The sequence below is a fragment of the Meriones unguiculatus genome, chromosome 1, assembly GCF_030254825.1.
Source record: "Meriones unguiculatus strain TT.TT164.6M chromosome 1, Bangor_MerUng_6.1, whole genome shotgun sequence".
In the NCBI taxonomy this organism is placed as follows: domain Eukaryota; kingdom Metazoa; phylum Chordata; class Mammalia; order Rodentia; family Muridae; genus Meriones; species Meriones unguiculatus.
Window position 1 is genome coordinate 24,732,536 of NC_083349.1, and position 17,896 is coordinate 24,750,431.

General features: G+C 56.8%; 2 protein-coding genes across 3 annotated transcripts; both read left to right on the forward strand.

Annotated features, from left to right (window-relative positions):
* The first annotated feature begins 120 nt into the window (after window positions 1–120).
* On the forward strand, window positions 121–13,456 carry Map3k11 (mitogen-activated protein kinase kinase kinase 11). Of its 2 annotated transcripts, XM_021638360.2 has the most exons (11): window positions 121–288; window positions 700–1,994; window positions 5,839–6,019; window positions 6,182–6,330; window positions 6,414–6,589; window positions 6,698–6,941; window positions 7,407–7,520; window positions 8,104–8,239; window positions 8,331–8,422; window positions 10,994–11,371; window positions 12,598–13,456. In XM_021638360.2, exons 2-11 carry the CDS (start codon window positions 1,253–1,255, stop codon window positions 12,933–12,935), a joined length of 2,550 nt encoding a protein of 849 aa, XP_021494035.1. In that variant the 5' UTR covers window positions 121–288; window positions 700–1,252; the 3' UTR covers window positions 12,936–13,456. The 2 variants fall into 2 exon arrangements, with proteins under 2 accessions (XP_021494035.1, XP_021494037.1); XM_021638362.2 differs by lacking the exons at window positions 121–288; window positions 12,598–13,456 and adding an exon at window positions 9,602–9,726 and having other exon boundaries at window positions 757–1,994; window positions 10,994–11,162.
* Window positions 13,457–15,240: 1,784 nt separating this feature from the next.
* On the forward strand, window positions 15,241–17,896 carry Kcnk7 (potassium two pore domain channel subfamily K member 7). The gene is given in 5 exon segments (XM_021638484.2): window positions 15,241–15,584; window positions 16,876–16,913; window positions 16,915–17,281; window positions 17,504–17,705; window positions 17,707–17,896. Coding segments are annotated over 5 exon segments (1,080 nt in total). The 5' UTR covers window positions 15,241–15,265; the 3' UTR covers window positions 17,861–17,896.

The window sequence follows — 17,896 nt, forward strand, 5'->3', positions numbered from 1 at the left end:
GGGCCTCCTCTGCTTCCGGGTCAGGGCGCAGGCGGCGCCGAGAAGGACGCTGATCAGGCCTGAGTAGTCGAACAGGATGGCCTCGTCGTTCTTAAAGTGACAGACGCAAGGCAAGGGGACCCAACCAAGGAAGAGGTTGTGGAAGGCTCTTCTCTTCTGAATCCAGTCCTGGGGCTGAGTTCTGGACACCAGTTTCAGGTTTCTGCCTCTCGGGGAAAGGACACGAAAAGGTGGGCCGTCTCTCAGATGAGAGGAAGAGGACTGTGAATGGTTCCAAGAGCCTGAGATGTAAGCCAGTTCTGAAGTTCCAATCTTCCCTATCCCCCCCGCCCCTAAAAGTAGAGTATCTTGTTAATTTAATAGATGAAAAAGAATGAAGCTTAAAGAATTTCGCAACTTCGTAGACAAGGCTTGGATTTGGGGCCAATCCCAAGGGCGACTTTGCCGATGATCATTCAGACACAAGGATTCTGTCTCTCTTTGCAGAGACCCACCTCGACCCTGAGCAGTGGAGCACCTAACTTAAAGGCTTTTCTTCTGAGAGCTGTGATGGGGGTGGGGGAGGGCGCTTGGGACTACCTTGCCCGCCTTCTACCTCTCTTGGCCAACCTCCCCGGGAACTCCCGGGCCCAGCCGCCGGGAGCCTCCGGGAGGGGAGCGGTGCAACCCGCCCGCGTCATCTGATGCTGTTTCCTGCAGGAGGGAGAAGAGCGGAAAAAAGTGAAACTCCACCCTCCACCTCTGCCTCCCGCCCCCGGGGCCAAAGTACAAAGGGAGGAGGAAGAAGGGAACGGGTCGGAGCTGTCGGGGCCAAAGGCACTACCCCGATGAAAGCTTCGTCTCAACCGAGGACCTTCTCTTCACTTCTTGTGCCTGAAGACGCACCCGGAGTCCTGGCGCTGACCCTGGCAAGCCCCACCTTACGGTAGGCGGGCGCTGGAACCAGGTTCCCAGGACTACTTAGGGACCGAGGGACTCTGCCGCTCCACTTCAGCCATGGTGAGGCGCCGGAGGCCAGGGGGCCCCACCCCTCCAGCCTGACCACACTGCCCTCGGTGCCCTCCTCCAGAAGCCGGAGATGCGGGGGGCCGGGAGGCGACACTCCTGGCTCCCCAGAGAGGCGTGGGTCTGGGGCTGACGGCCAAGGCCCGGATGCCCAGGTTCCGGCGCTAGGGCCTCAGAAGCCGGCGGGGGTGGAGACCACGGGCACCCGAAGAAGGTCCCCCACACATTCCAACGCTGGCCCACAGCCATGGAGCCCTTGAAGAACCTCTTCCTCAAGAGCCCGCTGGGGTCATGGAACGGCAGTGGCGGTGGGGGCGGTGGGGGTAGTGGTGGAGTCCGGCCGGAGGGGTCCCCGAAGGCAGCAGCAGCTTATGCCAATCCTGTTTGGACAGCCCTGTTCGACTATGAGCCCAATGGGCAGGACGAGCTGGCCCTGAGGAAGGGCGACCGAGTGGAAGTGCTGTCCCGGGATGCAGCCATCTCAGGAGATGAGGGCTGGTGGGCGGGCCAGGTGGGTGGCCAGGTGGGCATCTTTCCATCCAACTATGTATCTCGGGGCGGAGGCCCACCGCCCTGTGAGGTGGCCAGCTTCCAGGAGCTGCGACTGGAGGAGGTGATTGGCATCGGCGGCTTCGGCAAGGTCTACCGTGGCAGCTGGCGAGGGGAGCTGGTGGCCGTGAAGGCAGCTCGCCAGGACCCCGATGAAGACATCAGCGTAACAGCTGAGAGTGTTCGGCAGGAGGCCCGCCTTTTTGCCATGCTGGCACATCCCAACATCATTGCCCTCAAAGCCGTGTGCCTGGAGGAGCCAAACCTGTGCCTGGTGATGGAGTACGCAGCCGGCGGGCCTCTCAGCCGGGCCCTGGCTGGCCGTCGGGTGCCTCCCCACGTGCTGGTCAACTGGGCTGTGCAGATTGCCCGCGGGATGCACTACCTGCACTGTGAGGCCCTGGTGCCTGTGATCCACCGAGACCTCAAGTCCAACAACAGTGAGTTTCCAGGGGTCTGCGCGGGGAGGCGGGGTGGTCAGAGGCCTTGCTCGGCCAAGGCCCGGGTGCACACATCCAACTCAGCTGCCTCACTGCGGAGAAGCAGAGTCATGAGCTCCTTCCTGAGAGGAGTGTTAACTATCCAGGGGATACCCGTGGCCTCTCGGTGACCCCAAAACAGGAACCCCAGAACCCTGTCCTAGAAGCCCTTGCTCCCAGCCCGCAAACTTGTCCACAGTTTGGACAAGTTTAAAACGAAAACAAAAACAACTAGGTTCTCTCAGGTCGACCATCAGCATCCTAACCATGGTCACCCCGGGAGGTCGCTGCTGCCAGCCTGCCCCTTCCCTGAAATTCATAAACATGGTGTCGCTGCTCTCCCCTCCCTTCGGCAGCTCCTTCAGGACAGATCTCGGAAGGGAAGGCCCTCCTCCCTGCTTGAGATCCAGGCTGGTTCAGCCTACTCTTCCCTCACTACACGATCACCAGCTTATTACACTTCAGCACAGGACCTCAATTTCAGCCTCCCTACAACTGGAGTGAGGAGGAGGCCAAGGCAGCAGAAGGACCTTCAAAAGTCCTGACCCAGGATACCCAGCAGGCCGTGGATCCTCAGCCAGTGATGTTTTCTGGCAGGATGGCCAAGAGGGTATCAGGCGGTAGGGCTGACAGTGCCTAGCGAAGAGAGATTCCATCTCTGTCTCAGACTCCCATCCACTGCCTATCATAGGCCAAAGACAAGTTAGTGACAGGTTCAGACGGCTTCCTTAAGTGGGCAGGTTTCAAGCCAGTCCAAAACAGCCAGCATTTAGTGAGGTACTTGGTTGGGTGTCTGGGCAGGGCCTGACCACAGTGCAGGCTCAGAGGCAGAATCCAGCAATGTGGGGGCACCAGGACCTGGGTCTGCTGGAGCAGGGGCCACAGGCAGAGGACAGTAGGAAACAGTGGGAGCTCTGCTTGGTGGGATGACTGGAGAAGGACAGCATGGAGAGTCCTAGAGGGGATCAGTACAGACATTTGGAGCCTCTTGGCCTTGGCTTACTGTAAAGCAGGGGCTGGAGACAAACAGCAGCAGAAACAGTGAGATCCAGTTTCTTGCCAGAGTTGAGCGCCTCCCATCATCCATAGAGATGAGTGGGCCCTAGCCCTCTAGGGACCCCCCTCACTCCCTGCACTAGCTTGAGGGGGATTCCCCGAAGGCTCAGGGGGTGGGAGCCCCTGTCTTCTGTTTTTCCTCCGTTCTCTTTCCAGAAAAAAATGGAACAATAGTCCAGGCCCCTGCTCCCCACCCTCCACACCGCTTCCTGTGTTTCCTGCTGCCCCTGGGCTGGCTTCCTGCCCCAGCTCCAGCCCCTGTTCCCTCCCTAGCCCAGCTGCCTGCAGGGAAGGAAAGAGCTGGGGGTGGAGGGGTTTGGGGAGAGGAAGGAGCCAGGGATTGCCCCCCACCCCCACCCTCGCCCTAGTTTCCCTGCTTTCCTCTCAGAGTCTGGGTGGTAATGAAGGGCAAGCAAGGTGCGCTCAGCCTCTGAGCCTGGCATCCAACTTCACAGACCCGCTCCTAGGCCCAAGTTGCTGTCTGTGGGATTGGGGTGGGGGGAGTCCCTGGGCTTGGGGGGGGGCTCAGGCAGGAAACAATGGCATGATTTTCCTGGACAATGGGGGCCTTGTGAGGAAGCCTGGCTGGGAGAGAAGGGGGAATTCTCCAGGCCCACGAGTCACAGGACTGACCAGCCAGCCGGCCTGGACCTGACCTCCCCCAATTCGCCCCCAAAGAACCCCCCCCCCCGAGTTGGCCCAGGCCTCCTAGAAAGGAGAAGTAGGGACCGTGAGAGGGAAGCGGAAGACGTGTGAGCTGGCCAGGCTACTCCCTAGCCTGACAAAGGCGGGGGGGGGGGGTGGTAAGGAGGTGACCATGAGGGGCTTGCCCCAAGGCTTGGGCTTTCTAGCCTCCTGGGGTGGCCCCTGATCTCCTACGCCCAAGGTTCCCACCAAGCATCCTAACTCAGGTTGTGAGGAATTCAAGGCCTGAGAAAATGGTGCAGAGTGCATCATCCGTCTGTGGGCACCCACACAGGCGGCTAGAGACCAGGTCAGAGGCAGGAGGAGGTCTTCAGTGGAGGGGTCCTGGCTCCAGAGCGAGCCTGTGCCATCTCTCCATCCTACCCCAGCCTGTTGCGGTTCCTCCTGAGATGAGCTTGCACAGGCATAACACTGGGTCCCCACTACCTTCAGCAGCCTGACCTGGGGCTGGAGGACAGAAGGAGTGAGGGTGGAGAGGAACAGTGGGCTGTGACAGCCGTGGCACAGGATCTCTAAGCAGTGACACCCTCAGCAGTTCTGCCACAGTCGGGCCCCAGGTTAAAGGCTTTTTAACGTCTGAACTGACCTAAGACTCCTTGACAACCCCGTAAGGTGCATCCATGATCTTCCTCGGCTTCATTGGTGCCAGACTCGATCCTGGTCCAGAAGAGAGGAGCAGGTAGACTTCAGGACTGTTCTGTGAACTAGGAGAAACTGAAAGTCTGCCGGGCATGGGGGCATAAAAGCCATGCAGGGCATATGGATACTAAGTAGAGCATCTTGCTGCTGGCCTGCCTAGGGTTCTGAGTTTAAAAGGTGCCATCTGGAAGGGGGGCTGGTACCTGGAAGAGATGGAGGCAGCCTAGGGGTGATTGAGAGAGTCTGAGCTCTGAAGAGTGCCAGAATCGAAGCAGCTGAGAGTGGGAGGGGACCTCAAGGAAACAGTCAAGCAGAAGGGGCCCTGGGAATGGACAATATGGGGAGGGGTTGGGCAGTTATGTCAAATCACCATGAAACTTCAGGGCTTTGCCTGCAACAGAAACAGGAATTCTGATTAAAGGCCTTCAAAGATGAAAATCTGGTCTGACACCTCCAAGAACAGCCGCCCCCGCCCCCCCCCCCCCCCGTCTCAGTCCCTATCCTGCCTCCCCCCCAGTCTCAGTCCCTATCCTGCCCCATTACAGCCCTGACTGCCATCCTGTGCAGGAGGGCTGGAGGCTGTGCCTGCCACGTGTTCAAAACCCAGCTCCCTTTGCAGACATCTTCTGGAGTCTTCTGCTGTGGCAAGCTGTGATAGTCAGTGCTGTAGAGGCCTTCAATGCTTCAATGTTCCCATGCCCCAGCCTAAGTTCTGATTCACAGTACTGCCTCAGCAAGGTGGCAAGACACAGCTTTCAATATCTCTGTGTCTCTGTCTCTGTTTCTCTCACGTGCTGTTTTTCAAGACAGGGTTTTTCTGGGTAGCCTTGGCTGTCCTGGAACTTAATGTGTAGACCAGGATGGTCTCAAACTCAGACCCACCTGCCTCCCTGAGTATTGGGATTAAAGGCATGTGCCACCATGCAGGGCTCAGATTGCTCTTGAAAGCAGAGCCATCAACGCTGAGAACCTACTACACTGAAGTTTTATTTCATTCAGTGTTAGCAGGAAGCTGGAGCATTGGTCTAAGAGCCATAGGCTGAACGGGATATCTACTTGGTCATTTCCCTGTTTTCTCATCTGTACAATGACAGTAATTCTTGGTTTTGTTTGTGTCATTTGATTTAGTTTGGTTTGTTTGTTTTAGTTAGAAGGAAGTGTAACAGTTTGGCTTCCAGTACTCAGAGGAGGAGAGGTAGCAACTTTGAAATCTTCTTGCCAGTAAGTTTGTCCCACAGTTGTTGAGTTAGGCCTCACCCCAGTTGTGAATTTTCAAGGCAAGATCCTCACCAGCCACCTCTGCATACTCAGCACCTGGCCAGGATGTCTGTCAGCTGCGTCTGCTCCGTGCTCTTCCTCTAGCCCCATTCTCCACACCCACAATCCTGCTTCATTTCTTCCCCAGTTCTGCTGCTGCAGCCCATTGAGGGTGATGACATGGAGCATAAGACCCTAAAGATTACTGACTTCGGCCTCGCTCGCGAGTGGCACAAAACCACACAAATGAGTGCTGCAGGGACCTATGCTTGGATGGCCCCTGAGGTTATCAAGGCCTCCACCTTCTCAAAGGGCAGTGACGTCTGGAGGTACAACCTGGGTTGGGACTGGACCGCCTGGGGCTGCAGAGGGTGAGAACGGGTGCTTAAGGCCAGGGGCGGCCAGGCCAGCTGAAGCCGGGACCCCAAACCATACCATTAATTGCTCCTAGCTTTGGAGTGAAGAAAACACAAATCCCATCTCCCCCACAGCTTCGGGGTGCTGCTGTGGGAGCTGCTGACCGGGGAGGTGCCCTACCGCGGTATCGACTGTCTCGCCGTAGCCTACGGTGTGGCTGTCAACAAGCTAACACTGCCCATCCCATCCACCTGCCCTGAGCCCTTCGCACAACTCATGGCCGGTAAGAGGACAGGCTGAGCAGGTGGGGGCAGAACTCCCTGACCCCAGACACATACCCACACTCTTCTTATCCTGCCCCGCTAGACTGCTGGGCACAGGACCCCCACCGCAGGCCCGACTTCGCCTCCATCCTGCAGCAGTTGGAAGCGCTGGAGGCGCAGGTCCTGCGGGAGATGCCGCGGGACTCCTTCCATTCCATGCAGGAGGGCTGGAAACGCGAGATTCAGGGCCTCTTTGACGAACTGAGGGCTAAGGAAAAGGTGGGAAGAATGGAGGGGAGGGGCGCAAGATGGGGCGGAGAACCGAGGCGGAGGGGAGGGGCCGCCAGTGCCTGGCTGACTCGACCTCCTTCCACGTCCCGAGCGTAGGAACTACTGAGCCGCGAGGAGGAGCTGACGCGCGCGGCCCGCGAGCAGCGGTCCCAGGCAGAGCAGCTGCGAAGGCGCGAGCACCTGCTGGCGCAGTGGGAGCTGGAGGTGTTCGAGCGCGAGCTGACGCTGCTGCTGCAGCAGGTGGACCGAGAGCGGCCGCACGTGCGGCGCCGCCGCGGCACCTTCAAGCGGAGCAAGCTCAGGGCCCGCGACGGCGGAGAGCGCATCAGCATGCCCCTGGGTAAGGGGCGGGGCTCCGAGGCGCCGCTCTGCTATTGGCTGTGGGCGCCGGGGGGTGTGGCCAGGCGGGTCTGACGGCTGTTTGGGGCTTCGGCGCCTTGACCCGCTGGACTAGGGAGGGGTTTACTTGGGGGTTTTTCTGTTCTTTTTGTTTTTTTTTTCTGTCTGTGGGCGGATCCTGACGGGAATATTTGCATGTCCAGCTAAGCTCCTGAAAGTTCCGAGGACTAGAGGGTGGGGCCGGCACGGTAAACATTTCTCTACCAGCTTGTCCTGGTGATGGGGCCCAAACCGCTGGGCGCTCTTCACTTCCTAGCATTCCTCAAGGTTGGAATGCAGTGAAGCATATCCAAGCACGTAGCCATTGTTGCCACTGCTGGAGAGGCCTGGGCGCCTCCCAGGAGCCCTGCGGTTTTGAGTGCTTGAGTGCTTCCTCTTCACCTGCGCTTTCCCTTCCAAACCCCAGATTTTAAACACCGCATCACCGTGCAGGCCTCTCCTGGCCTCGACCGGAGGAGAAACGTCTTCGAGGTTGGGGCTGGGGACTCGCCCACCTTCCCTCGCTTCCGAGCCATCCAGTGTGAGAACCTTGGTCTGCCCTACCTTCCCCACAGTTCCTAAAACTTTCTCTGATGTCTGGAAGTGTATCTGCCTCCCCTCGCTGTACCCTGTTCCTCTGACCCCAGGCTTCCCTTCTCTTCATCTAGACTTTTACCTTTAAGTTCCCTCCAAAAACACTTTCCTTTTTTACCCAATCGAGTCATTATATAATGTCATGGTTTGGGTTTTTTGTTTTGTTTTGTTTTTGAGACAGGGTCTCAGCTTTGTAGCCTTGGCTAGCTTCAGTTGAAACTCAGAGATCCACCTGAGTGCCAGGAGTAAAGGCCTGTGCCACCACACGTGGTTCATATAGTCCTTATTTTCCTGAGTGCTTTGCAAGTATTAACTCACTGGAGAGTGGACTACTAAGTGTAGGTGAGAACAGTGAAAGGGTGATTTGCCACACAGCTAATCAGTGGTAGAGCAGATGTTCAAACTCAGCCTCACGCTGGCTCAGGATCTAGTCCCACCCAGCCCACCAGCGCCCACCCCACACCACCCATCCTGGCTGGTGTGGCACAGCAGGACAGCGGTGGACTCAGACCCACGGTGTTCCCTTACAGTGGAACCTACCGAATCAGGACAGACTTGGGGGCGCCAGTCACCCAGACGTCTGGAAGAGTCAAGCAATGGAGAGAGGCGTGCCTGCTGGGCCTGGGGTCCCAGTTCCCCCAAACCTGGGGAGGCCCAGAACGGGAGGTAAGTGGCCCAGTGTCCCCCAAGCCTAGTGTTTACTCTTCCTTAGAGCCCTAAGGCTCACAGAGTGCCTTCCCCGCCCCTCCCTCTCCAGGAGAAGGTCCCGCATGGATGAAGCCACGTGGTACCTGGATTCAGATGACTCGTCCCCGTTAGGATCTCCTTCTACTCCCCCAACACTCAACGGTCAGTAATTGTCTCCCCTCTGACCTTGCTGAATTCTTCCTGTGGGCATTAGGGTAGACTTTGAGAAGCCAGCGGGCAGAGATGGATTCCTGCCTTGAGATCTCAAGACTTGGAAGCTAAAGCTGGGGCAGCACAGAAGCAGGCCTAGAGCCTAGGTCACCAGGTCTGGCCTGGAAGGGACAAGCAGGGAGTGCTTTCTTCCATTTGGTGCCCAGAAGAAGAGGTGGAGCCTTCCACTGCCCAGACTCTGCAGAGCCAGGAAAGTTGTGATTGGTCCATGGGACCTTATGCCAACCTCAGGGGTCCCAGCCCTACCTGCTGCATACTGCAGAACTTAGACCCTGAACCAGCAGTTCTTAGCCTGTGGGTCACAACCCCTTTGGGAATGAACAACCTTTCTCAGGGGTTGCCTTAGACCGTCCAAAAACAGGTATTTACATTGTGATTCATGACAGTAGCAAAGTGACAGTTATGGAGTAGCAATGAAAATAATTCCATGGTTGGGGACACCACAACGCGAGGAATTGTATTAAGAGTGTCAGCATTAGGAAGGTTGAGGACCACTGCCCTAGACCCTACTTTAATGACTTTCAGGCCAGAGCCCCGTTCACCGAACTGCTTAGCTGTGTCCACTCAGCACCCACACACGTAGCCATCACCTCCATCTACCTGTTTCTGTAATAAGAACAGCAATATTCGTTGTCTTCTACCTGCCGGGTAGATAACGTCATTGGCTTTCTTTTACAGAGGAGAAAACGGGTACAGAGGAGTTGTGGTTTACTATAGGGCACCGGCAGAATGGGGGTGTAGTCCATTGATCTGACTCCAGAGGCAGCCCCTTGAGCTTCCCTCTGCTAAGAATTTTTTTTTAATTACCATTTTATTATTTTATATGAATGTATGTTTTGCCTGAATGTGTGTTTAAACAGTGTGCATGTATTGTCTGTGATACCTGAAGAGGGCATCAGATACCCTGCAACTAAAGGTATAGATGCCTGAGAGCCACCATGCCAGTGCTGGGAACTGAACTCAGGTCCTCTGGAAGAGCAGCCAGTGTTCTTAACCACTGAGCCATCTTTCCAGCCCCCATGCCTTTTGCTCCACCAGTTGCAGTTGGCTGTTGTATGAGGGTCGAGCTGAACACTGGAAGACCATGGGTATTGCATTTGTTTGTTCTAGAATGGACCAGGCCAGAAGGACCAAAGGAGAATTCGCTGGCCTGTGAACCAGGTGTAGATCAGATCAGTCCTTTGGCCGTGTCCTGCCAGGCCCTGGCCAGGCCTTCCCTGATGTCTCAGAAGAAGGTACACGAGACTTAGATCCCACGCCTCTGCAGCTGCTCCGTCTGCTTGAGGCGCCACAGCCCAGTCTAGTTGTTGACCAAGCATGGGATTCCTTAGCCCAAGCGTGTTCGCTTGCTGCCGGCCAGGCCTTCGTGCACTGTAGATGACCTCGACCTTCTAGGTACCTACAGGCAGGAAGCTGGCCGAGGATCAAGAACTCACACGCAGAGCATCTCATGCTTAGGCACTAGGCATCACTCACTCCATCCCTAGACAGAGGCTCTGGCCCCGGGGAACCTGGCCACGGTGAGTTGTTCTTTGGCAGCCTACAGTCAGCTGCACTGACAGAAAACTGCCTAAAGGGTATTGCCAGGAGCCTCTCACCAACCCAAAGCCTCGTGGAAGCAAGTTCACCTTCATCCCTAGGTCAGACCTATCCTGCTGAGTTCTAAGTAGCATGGTTGCTAACTCTGACATTCAAGGAGCTTAGCGGGAACTTAAATTCTAGGCGTTACCTTGGATAAGTCACTTAACTTCAGGGACCTCAGACCTGACTTGAGGAGCTTCCACTCTCTGTCCTGGGCTGCAGTCTCCGCTCTTACTTCCTTCTGAATATTTTTACATTTTTATTAATTTGTTCTAGGAGATCCATTGCCCTCTTCTGGCCTCTGCAAGTACCAAGCATGCAGGCAAAAAATATTCATACACATAAATTACTAAAAAAACAAACCTCCAGGACCAACAGAGTTCGGAGCTAAGTCCTGAAGCTCACCTCAGCCTTGTCTTTCTCCAGCCAACCTAGGTCTCCCGGCAAGTCAGCTAGGTGGCCAGCACAAGGCAGGAAAGGCAGAAGGGGTTAGACCAGAAAGGGGCTTGATAATGCAGAGTGAAGGAATGTCAAGACTGACGGCTGGAAGGTACAGGAGAAACACCTAAGACTGTCAGGTGAAGTCCCGGCGACCCTCCCAGACCCCTCCTGTGGTCCTGAGGACCACAAGCCTGATTGGGGAAGGGGGTCTCTTGCAAGAAGCTACAGCTGCTCTGATGAAGTGGGCTGTTCCGCTTGGAGAAGCTTTCCACAACGCCTGCTGCCAGGCTTTGCTCCTGTAGTTGTCCCCAGACCCCTTCCCTTTGGCGGAATGTGTATGACCCGGAAGAGCTGCACTGCAGAGAGAGCTGAGAGGACGGCCGTGGGGAGTAGCGCTCCGTTCTTGTTCCAGGGCCGCCCAGGGTGCTCACCTGGCAGGCATCCTAGCTCCAGTCTAACCTGTGCCTCCGCTGCCCACAGGTAACCCTCCGCGGCCTAGCCCTGAGCCAGAGGAGCCACGGCGGTCTGGGCCCACAGAGCGGGGCAGCAGCTCCGGGACGCCCAAACTGATCCAGCGCGCACTGCTGCGGGGCACTGCGCTGCTGGCTTCCCTAGGCCTCGGCCGTGACCTGCAGCCTCCAGGAGGCCTGAGCCGCGAGCGCGGGGAGCCCCCGCCAGCACCACCCCCTGCACAGATGTCCGCACCCTGCCCGGCTGAGCTGCCCTCCACCCCTCTCATCCGCCTCTCACCCACGTCGGATGCCCGCGGCCCACACACCCCTGCGCCCTTATTGCTGGACCTAGGTGTTCCATCTGGCCAGCCCTCAGCCAAGAGCCCTCGTCGGGAAGAGACACGTGGTGAGTGACCCTAAGACTGATGAGGAGGTAGAGAAGGGAGGAATGGGTAGGAACTCAGAGGACAACAGACAGCTGCTGGGTACCCAGACTTGGGGGCCACTGCTAGAGCCCGAGGTTCTGAGAAAGTAGTAGAAATTGCCTAATGGTGACAGACTCCTACTGATCAATTGGGCCAAGTACTATAGCCATTCTGTAGAGAGGCTATTGCATAGAATTACAATCTGTGTATGAAGCATTCTTAAGCCCAGTTTTTATTTTGTTTTGTTTTATTTTTGAGACAGGGTTTTCCTGTGTAGCCTTGGCTGTCCTGAACTTGCCTTGTTGACCAGGCTGGCCTCAAACTCACAGTGATCCACCTACCTCTGTCTCCTAAATTCTGGGATTACCACCACCAAGCTAATGCCCCATTTTTAGATGAAGTATTTTTGTTTGATTGTTTGAAGCAGGGTCTCCCTATGTAGCCCAGGCTGGCCTCAACTCCTGGTCTGCCTCCCAAGTTCTGAGATGCCAGGCATGTTCCACCATGCCAGGCTAGACGAGGAAGTTAGTTTATTTTTATATTTATTTACTTATTGGGGAGGCACGCATGCCACAGTCCAAATATGGACAGCTTTCAGGGGTCACCTCCCTCCTTCTACCACCAGGGCCCCAGGGTGTAAACCAAGGTTAGTCTTGGCAGCAAGCACCCTTAACTGCTAGGCCGTCTCGCCAGCTTAGATGAGGAAATGTAAGGAATAGAGATGCACAGGTTCAGGGTTCCCACAGCCAGTAAGTCGCCAAGCCCAGATGGATCTAGGACAGCTAAAATAGACACGTGATGGAGCATAAAGAACCTCAGAACCAAGCTGGGCATGGTGGCGCACACCTGTGATCCCAGCACTCAGGGAGGCAGAGGCAGGCAGATCTCTGTGAGTTTGAGGCCAGCCTGGTCTACAAAGTGAGTCCAAGACAGCTGACTACACAGGGAAACCCTGTCTCAAAAAAAACAAAATAACAATAAAAAGAAAGAGGAGAAAGAAAAAGAAAGAAAGAAAGAAAGAAAGAAAGAAAGAAAGAAAGAAAGAAAGAAAGAAAGAGAAAGAAAGAGGCCTTAGATTAGAACCCAGGAGTTACTCACTCACATAGCTGACTGTTGCTAGGGGCTTAGGCCGGAGCAGGGCAGGTCCTCCAGGGGACACCTGGGAATCAGCAGCGGCCTAACCATGTACCCCTTTTATGCCCACCAGGAAGAACTGTTTCGCCCCCACCAGGAATATCACGCTCTGCTCCTGGCACCCCTGGAACCCCTCGCTCACCCCCCTTGGGCCTCATCAGCAGACCTCGGCCCTCACCACTCCGTAGCCGTATTGACCCATGGAGCTTCGTGTCAGCTGGGCCACGGCCTTCACCCCTGCCCTCTCCACAGCCTGTGCCCCGACGGGCACCTTGGACCTTGTTCCCAGACTCAGATCCCTTCTGGGACTCCCCGCCTGCCAACCCCTTCCGGGGAGGCTCCCAGGACTGCAGGACGCAGACCAAAGACATGGGTGCTCAGGCCCCATGGGCACCAGAAGCAGGGCCCTGAGCGGGCCCGGCCACACCCCCACGCTCCAGCTGCCTTAGAGAAGGCATAGCATACACTGGAAGAGGAGCCAGGCAGGCCTCCGGGGCGGCCTTGGTTCCCCCAGGGAACCCACGCCCTTGGGGGCCAGGAACACTACACTGCACAGGAAGCCTTCACACTGGATGGGGGCCACACCCCACACGCCTACAACCCGTAGGTGCCCTGACTTAACCTGCCCCGCTGGGGCCCGACACTGTACCTAACTGGTTAGGAGGACCAGAGCCTGTCTCAGGGAATTGCCCCCAGGAGCGGTGCAGGGAGGGGGGGAGGTCCAGGGGCGAGGGGCCGACCTCAGGCGTCACCAGCACTTTTGACCACGTCTTGTTACTGTGGCCTCTGTCTCCGAGGCCTAGTTCCTGGACCCCCTACCCTGGAGGTTATTGGAGCTGGGGCTCTCTGGGTGCCTTTCTACTGCCCCGGCCAAGGTTGGGCCTTGGCCTGGGGAGCCAATGAAGCCAAATAAACTCGTAAGCTGTCTCCCACATGGAGTCTGTCGCCTTCCTTGGAGGTAATCTAGCACCCTTGTCCCTGTGCCCCTAAAACAATGGCAGGTGACTAGCCTGAGACAGGCGCTAGAACGCCTTGTACCACACCGCTAGGACGAGCCCGCCGTCCCGGTGGCCATTAAGGGCCCGTCTCAGCCTCGCCAGCACTACGTGCAAATACTGAGCTCAGCCACCTTCTCACCATTGCCAGGCTTTGTCCACACCATATTTTAAAAAAAGATTGATTTATTTTACATATGAGCACTCTATCTGCCTCTAGAGCCTGCATGCCAGAAGAGAGCATCGAATTTTATTATAGATGGTTGTGAGCCACCATGTAGCTGCTGGGAATTGAACTCGGCCTACTGGAAGAGTGGCTAGAGCTCTTAAGCGCTGATCTCTTAGTCCCCCGCTCCACATTTTCACTTGAACCAACCATTTCTACCATTTGAGAGATGGCTTGCCCTGAGGCCCCCTGATGCTGGGTGTCCCTGCCCTCTGCTGGGCCCAGCTGCAAGGTCATCGGTAGGGATCCCTTCCAGTCCTTGCTGTCCCCACCACAGGTGGGATCTCACGCCCACAGCCCTCTGGGAAACATCTGGAGAAACCCTGCCTGGAAAAAAAAACAAAGACCAATGCCTTAGACCAACATCCTTCTGTGGTTTATGAGTGACCTCCTATTTACACAAGGCAGCCATTCCGGGGCAAGAGCAGCAGGTCCTCGGCAAGAGCTGGGGCAGGAAGCCTGACCATCACCTGTCCATAGTGCTCTTACCTCGTTCTCTCCCCAACTACTCCCCTCTGAATCCCACAGTCCCTCTCCCGCCCAGAATGCCACAGAATCCTCTAGATGGTCCTTTGGCCCACTTGACCTCAAAGGCCTGTGTCCTCAACCCCTTCTTCATGGTTAGTCTCTCTCCCTTGGTTTTTCAAGGGAGAGACTTGTGTAGCCTTGGCTGTGCTGGGCTTTGTAGACTGGCCGGGCCTTGAGCTCACAGAGATCCACCTGCCTCTGCCTCATGGCCCAGGGATTAAAGGAGCGCCACCAGCGCCTGACTAAGTTTATTTGGTTTGAGACAGTTTTACCCTGCTGCTCTGACTGGGACCTCACTATGCAGACTCAACAGAAATCCGCCCTCTGCCTCTGCAGGGATTGAGAGCATAAACCACCACACTTGGCCCTATAGTTTCCTTTTTATACAGATGATTGTTTGGCCTTCACCACAAGTGAGCCTGGTACTAGAAGAACCAAAGGAAGGTGTCAGATCTCCTGGGTGGAGTTATAGGCAGCTGTGAGCCGCCATGTAGGTGCCAGGATTCAAACCCAGGTCCTCTGGAAGAGCAGCAAGTGCTCTTTACAGCGGAACCTTGTTTCCAGAGCCGTAACGAGGATCTTGTTCTCTGGCTGAAACATTACTTCCTTCAGAGTTTTCCTGGGATGCTTGTCCTCCGATTGGCTGTGTGAGCACCAGGAAGGGAGAAACCTTTGTCTGCGTCTTCCCTGGTGTCTGAATGAGTAGAATGGGGTATATACGTGACTGAGGAAACACGCCACCGCGTAAGCATGAGGTCCTCTCCAGGCCTGGGGTTTCCTGCCGAGGCTTCTCGCCACCCACCCCCAGAGCCCCAGCTGCCATGTCTCGCCCCAGACAGTGGGAGTGCTCCAGCTCCCCTCCCTCCATTCACACTCACCCCGGCCTCTCAGCCACCTACCCACGCAGCACCTCCTCCCAGCCACGCCCTTCGGGGCCCCTCCCTGGTGTCTTAGTGGCTTAGCCTGCTCTTACCGGCCCCACACGCGGTGCCATGCTGGGTCTGAAGCCCTGGGCCCGATACCCGCTCCTGGTTGTGGCCCACCTGCTGGCCATGGGCCTTGGGGCAGTGGTGCTTCAAGCCCTGGAGGGCCCTCCGGCACACCAGCTCCAGGCCCAACTCCGGGCTGAGCTGGCTACCTTCCAGGCCGAGCACAGGGCCTGCTTGGCACCTGAGGCACTGGAGGAGCTGCTAGGTGCCGTCCTGAGAGCGCAGGCCCACGGAGTCTCCAGCCTGGGCAACGGCTCAGAGGCAAGCAACTGGGATCTGCCCTCAGCTCTGCTGTTCACTGCCAGCATGCTCACCACCACGGGTAGGCCGCCACCACCATCAGGCCATCCAGGAGGAGGACCCCAGAGCTCCAGAGGACAGCCCTTCCCCCACCCCAAAGCTCCAGGCCAAGCCAAGGCCTGAAGTCACAGCTAGGGCTCCCCACGCGACACACCCCAACTGGTGCCTCCACTTAAGCTGCCAGGAGAGGCGTGGTCTCCCCAGGCCCCGCCCTCGGAATCCAGAAGAGAAGCCCAGATCAACACGTAGGTGTGAAGCCAGGCAGAGAACCCAACAGGGCCTGGAGAGACACTCCGGGATGAGATGCTGAGATGCTCTAGGGAGCACAGCTCAGAGCCTCCCTCTGAGGGGCGGGGGCGGAAGGGAGGAAGTAAGTAGTGATGTGCTAGAGTCTGGCCAACAGGGAGCAGAAATGGGTAGGGTTAACTGACGTTCACGACTAGGAGACCAGATGTGCTCAGGCACAGAGAAACAAAGTCCCGGGGGCTTTTGCGTTGTTGTCCCGCACGTAGCCTAGATACTTTTTGAAGCGAAATGCGTACTTCTAACTTCTTTTCAATCGCCTGGGGCAGAATGGGGCCTGCCTGGAGCACGCATGCCTGCCAGCACACACGGTCCTCACATCTGACTCCTGGGAGCTTTGGAGTTTGCAACCTGTGGACCCCGCTGGTCCTGTTCTCCCAGCACGCCCCACTCTTCCTCCTCTCCCTTGCTTGCTCCTGATCCTCCAGCTCTAAACACCATCTCTCTCGCTTGCTGCCTCTCTCCAGAACGCCTTGTTTTCTCGCCTGCCTCCCTCACTGTCAACCAGGGCCTAAATCTACATCTACATCTAAATCTGGGCCTAAATCTAAAACTGGGCAGATTTGGATTCAGTCCAGCGCAAGATCCGGCGCACAGAAAGACAGGATGAACGTTTGGGGAAAGAAAGCCTATGGCACAGTACTGCCCGTGGATTTGGAAATATGGGTTAAGAAAAGAGCTAATAAACCCCAGGACGCCGGTGTCAGGCCAGGGGCGCTTTAGCTGTAGAGCACTTGGCTAGACTGCAGGAGGCTCCCTAGATTCCATCTGAAGTCCAGGAAAAGGGGGGGGGGACTTGGAAAGACAGACTGTAAGCTCTGGGAAGGCCTAGGGGAATGTCTTCAGGATGAATTAGCCAGAAAACTCAACAGTAACCGGGTGAGGTTAAGGGACCAGTCCACCACGCAGTGGAAGACGATCCCAGCCTGAAGCGTTCGTGTGGGAAGCCTTCTGTGGGAGGTGATGGAGAGAAGGTGACCCCCCCAGGGCTTCCCACTCCAGGGCAGCAGGTTACGGCCATATGGCCCCACTATCCGCCGGCGGCAAGGCCTTCTGCCTTCTGCGTGGTCTACTCGGCCCTCGGGCTGCCTGCCTCTCTAGCTCTTGTGGCTGTCCTGCGAGGGCGCCTGCTGCCTGTGTTTAGTAGCCCAGGTGCCTGGGTGGCCATGCGCTGGCGGATGGCACCAGCCCAGGCTGCTCTGCTCCAGGTAGCAGGACTGGGCCTCCTGGTGGCCTGCGTCTTCGTGTTGCTGCCAGCGCTGGTGCTGTGGGCTGCACAGGGCAACTGCGGCCTGCTAGAAGCCATCTACTTCTGCTTCAGCTCACTCAGCACTATCGGCCTAGGGGACTTGCTGCCTGGCCAGGGACGTGGCCTGCACCCAGCCATTTACCGCCTTGGGCAGTTTGCCCTTCTTGGTGAGTCCAGAAAAGTGAAGGGTACAGGGGCCTGGACTTCGACCCCCATAGACCACGGGGAGACTACAACTCACAGAGAGATCCTACCCTAAGGCACAAAATGGGTGCTTAGTCCGAAGGACAGTGGGGGCCATGTTGAGAGTTGCAAGTAGCGCCAGGGTGGGTGAGCAGACGGGGAAGTGGGTAGGGAGCAGCATGAGCACTAACTGCCTCTTCCCCCAGGTTACTTGTTCCTGGGCCTCCTGGCCATGCTGTTAGCAGTGGAGACCTTCTCAGAGCTGCCACAGGTCTGTGCCATGGTGAAATTCTTTGGGCCCAGTGGCTCCAGAACCGATGAAGACCAAGATGGCATCCTAGGCCAAGATGAGCTGGCTCTGAGCGTCGTGCCGTCCGACAGCCCAGCCTTGGAACAGACCAGCCCAGCTCCAGCATCAGAGCAGGCTCCAACTTGCTGACTCGAGTCAGATGACAGGACCTCAGCTCGGGCACGTAGGAGGACCTCCCGCCAACGGGAGCCCCCAAGGAGGGCTCGGGGAGCTCAGCAGGAAGGGATCGTGGGAACGAGGATGTGAGGGATAATGTTAATTTTTACAATTAAATAGGCTGCTTAGCATG

Coding starts and splice junctions, on each gene's coding strand:
- Map3k11 (XM_021638360.2), top strand. CDS start 1,253: ATGGAGCCCTTGAAGAACCTCTTCCTCAAGAGCCCGCTGGGGTCATGG. Junction 6,590..6,697: donor AACTGAGGGCTAAGGAAAAG/GTGGGAAGAATG, acceptor TCCCGAGCGTAG/GAACTACTGAGCCGCGAGGA. Junction 8,240..8,330: donor GGGGAGGCCCAGAACGGGAG/GTAAGTGGCCCA, acceptor CTCCCTCTCCAG/GAGAAGGTCCCGCATGGATG.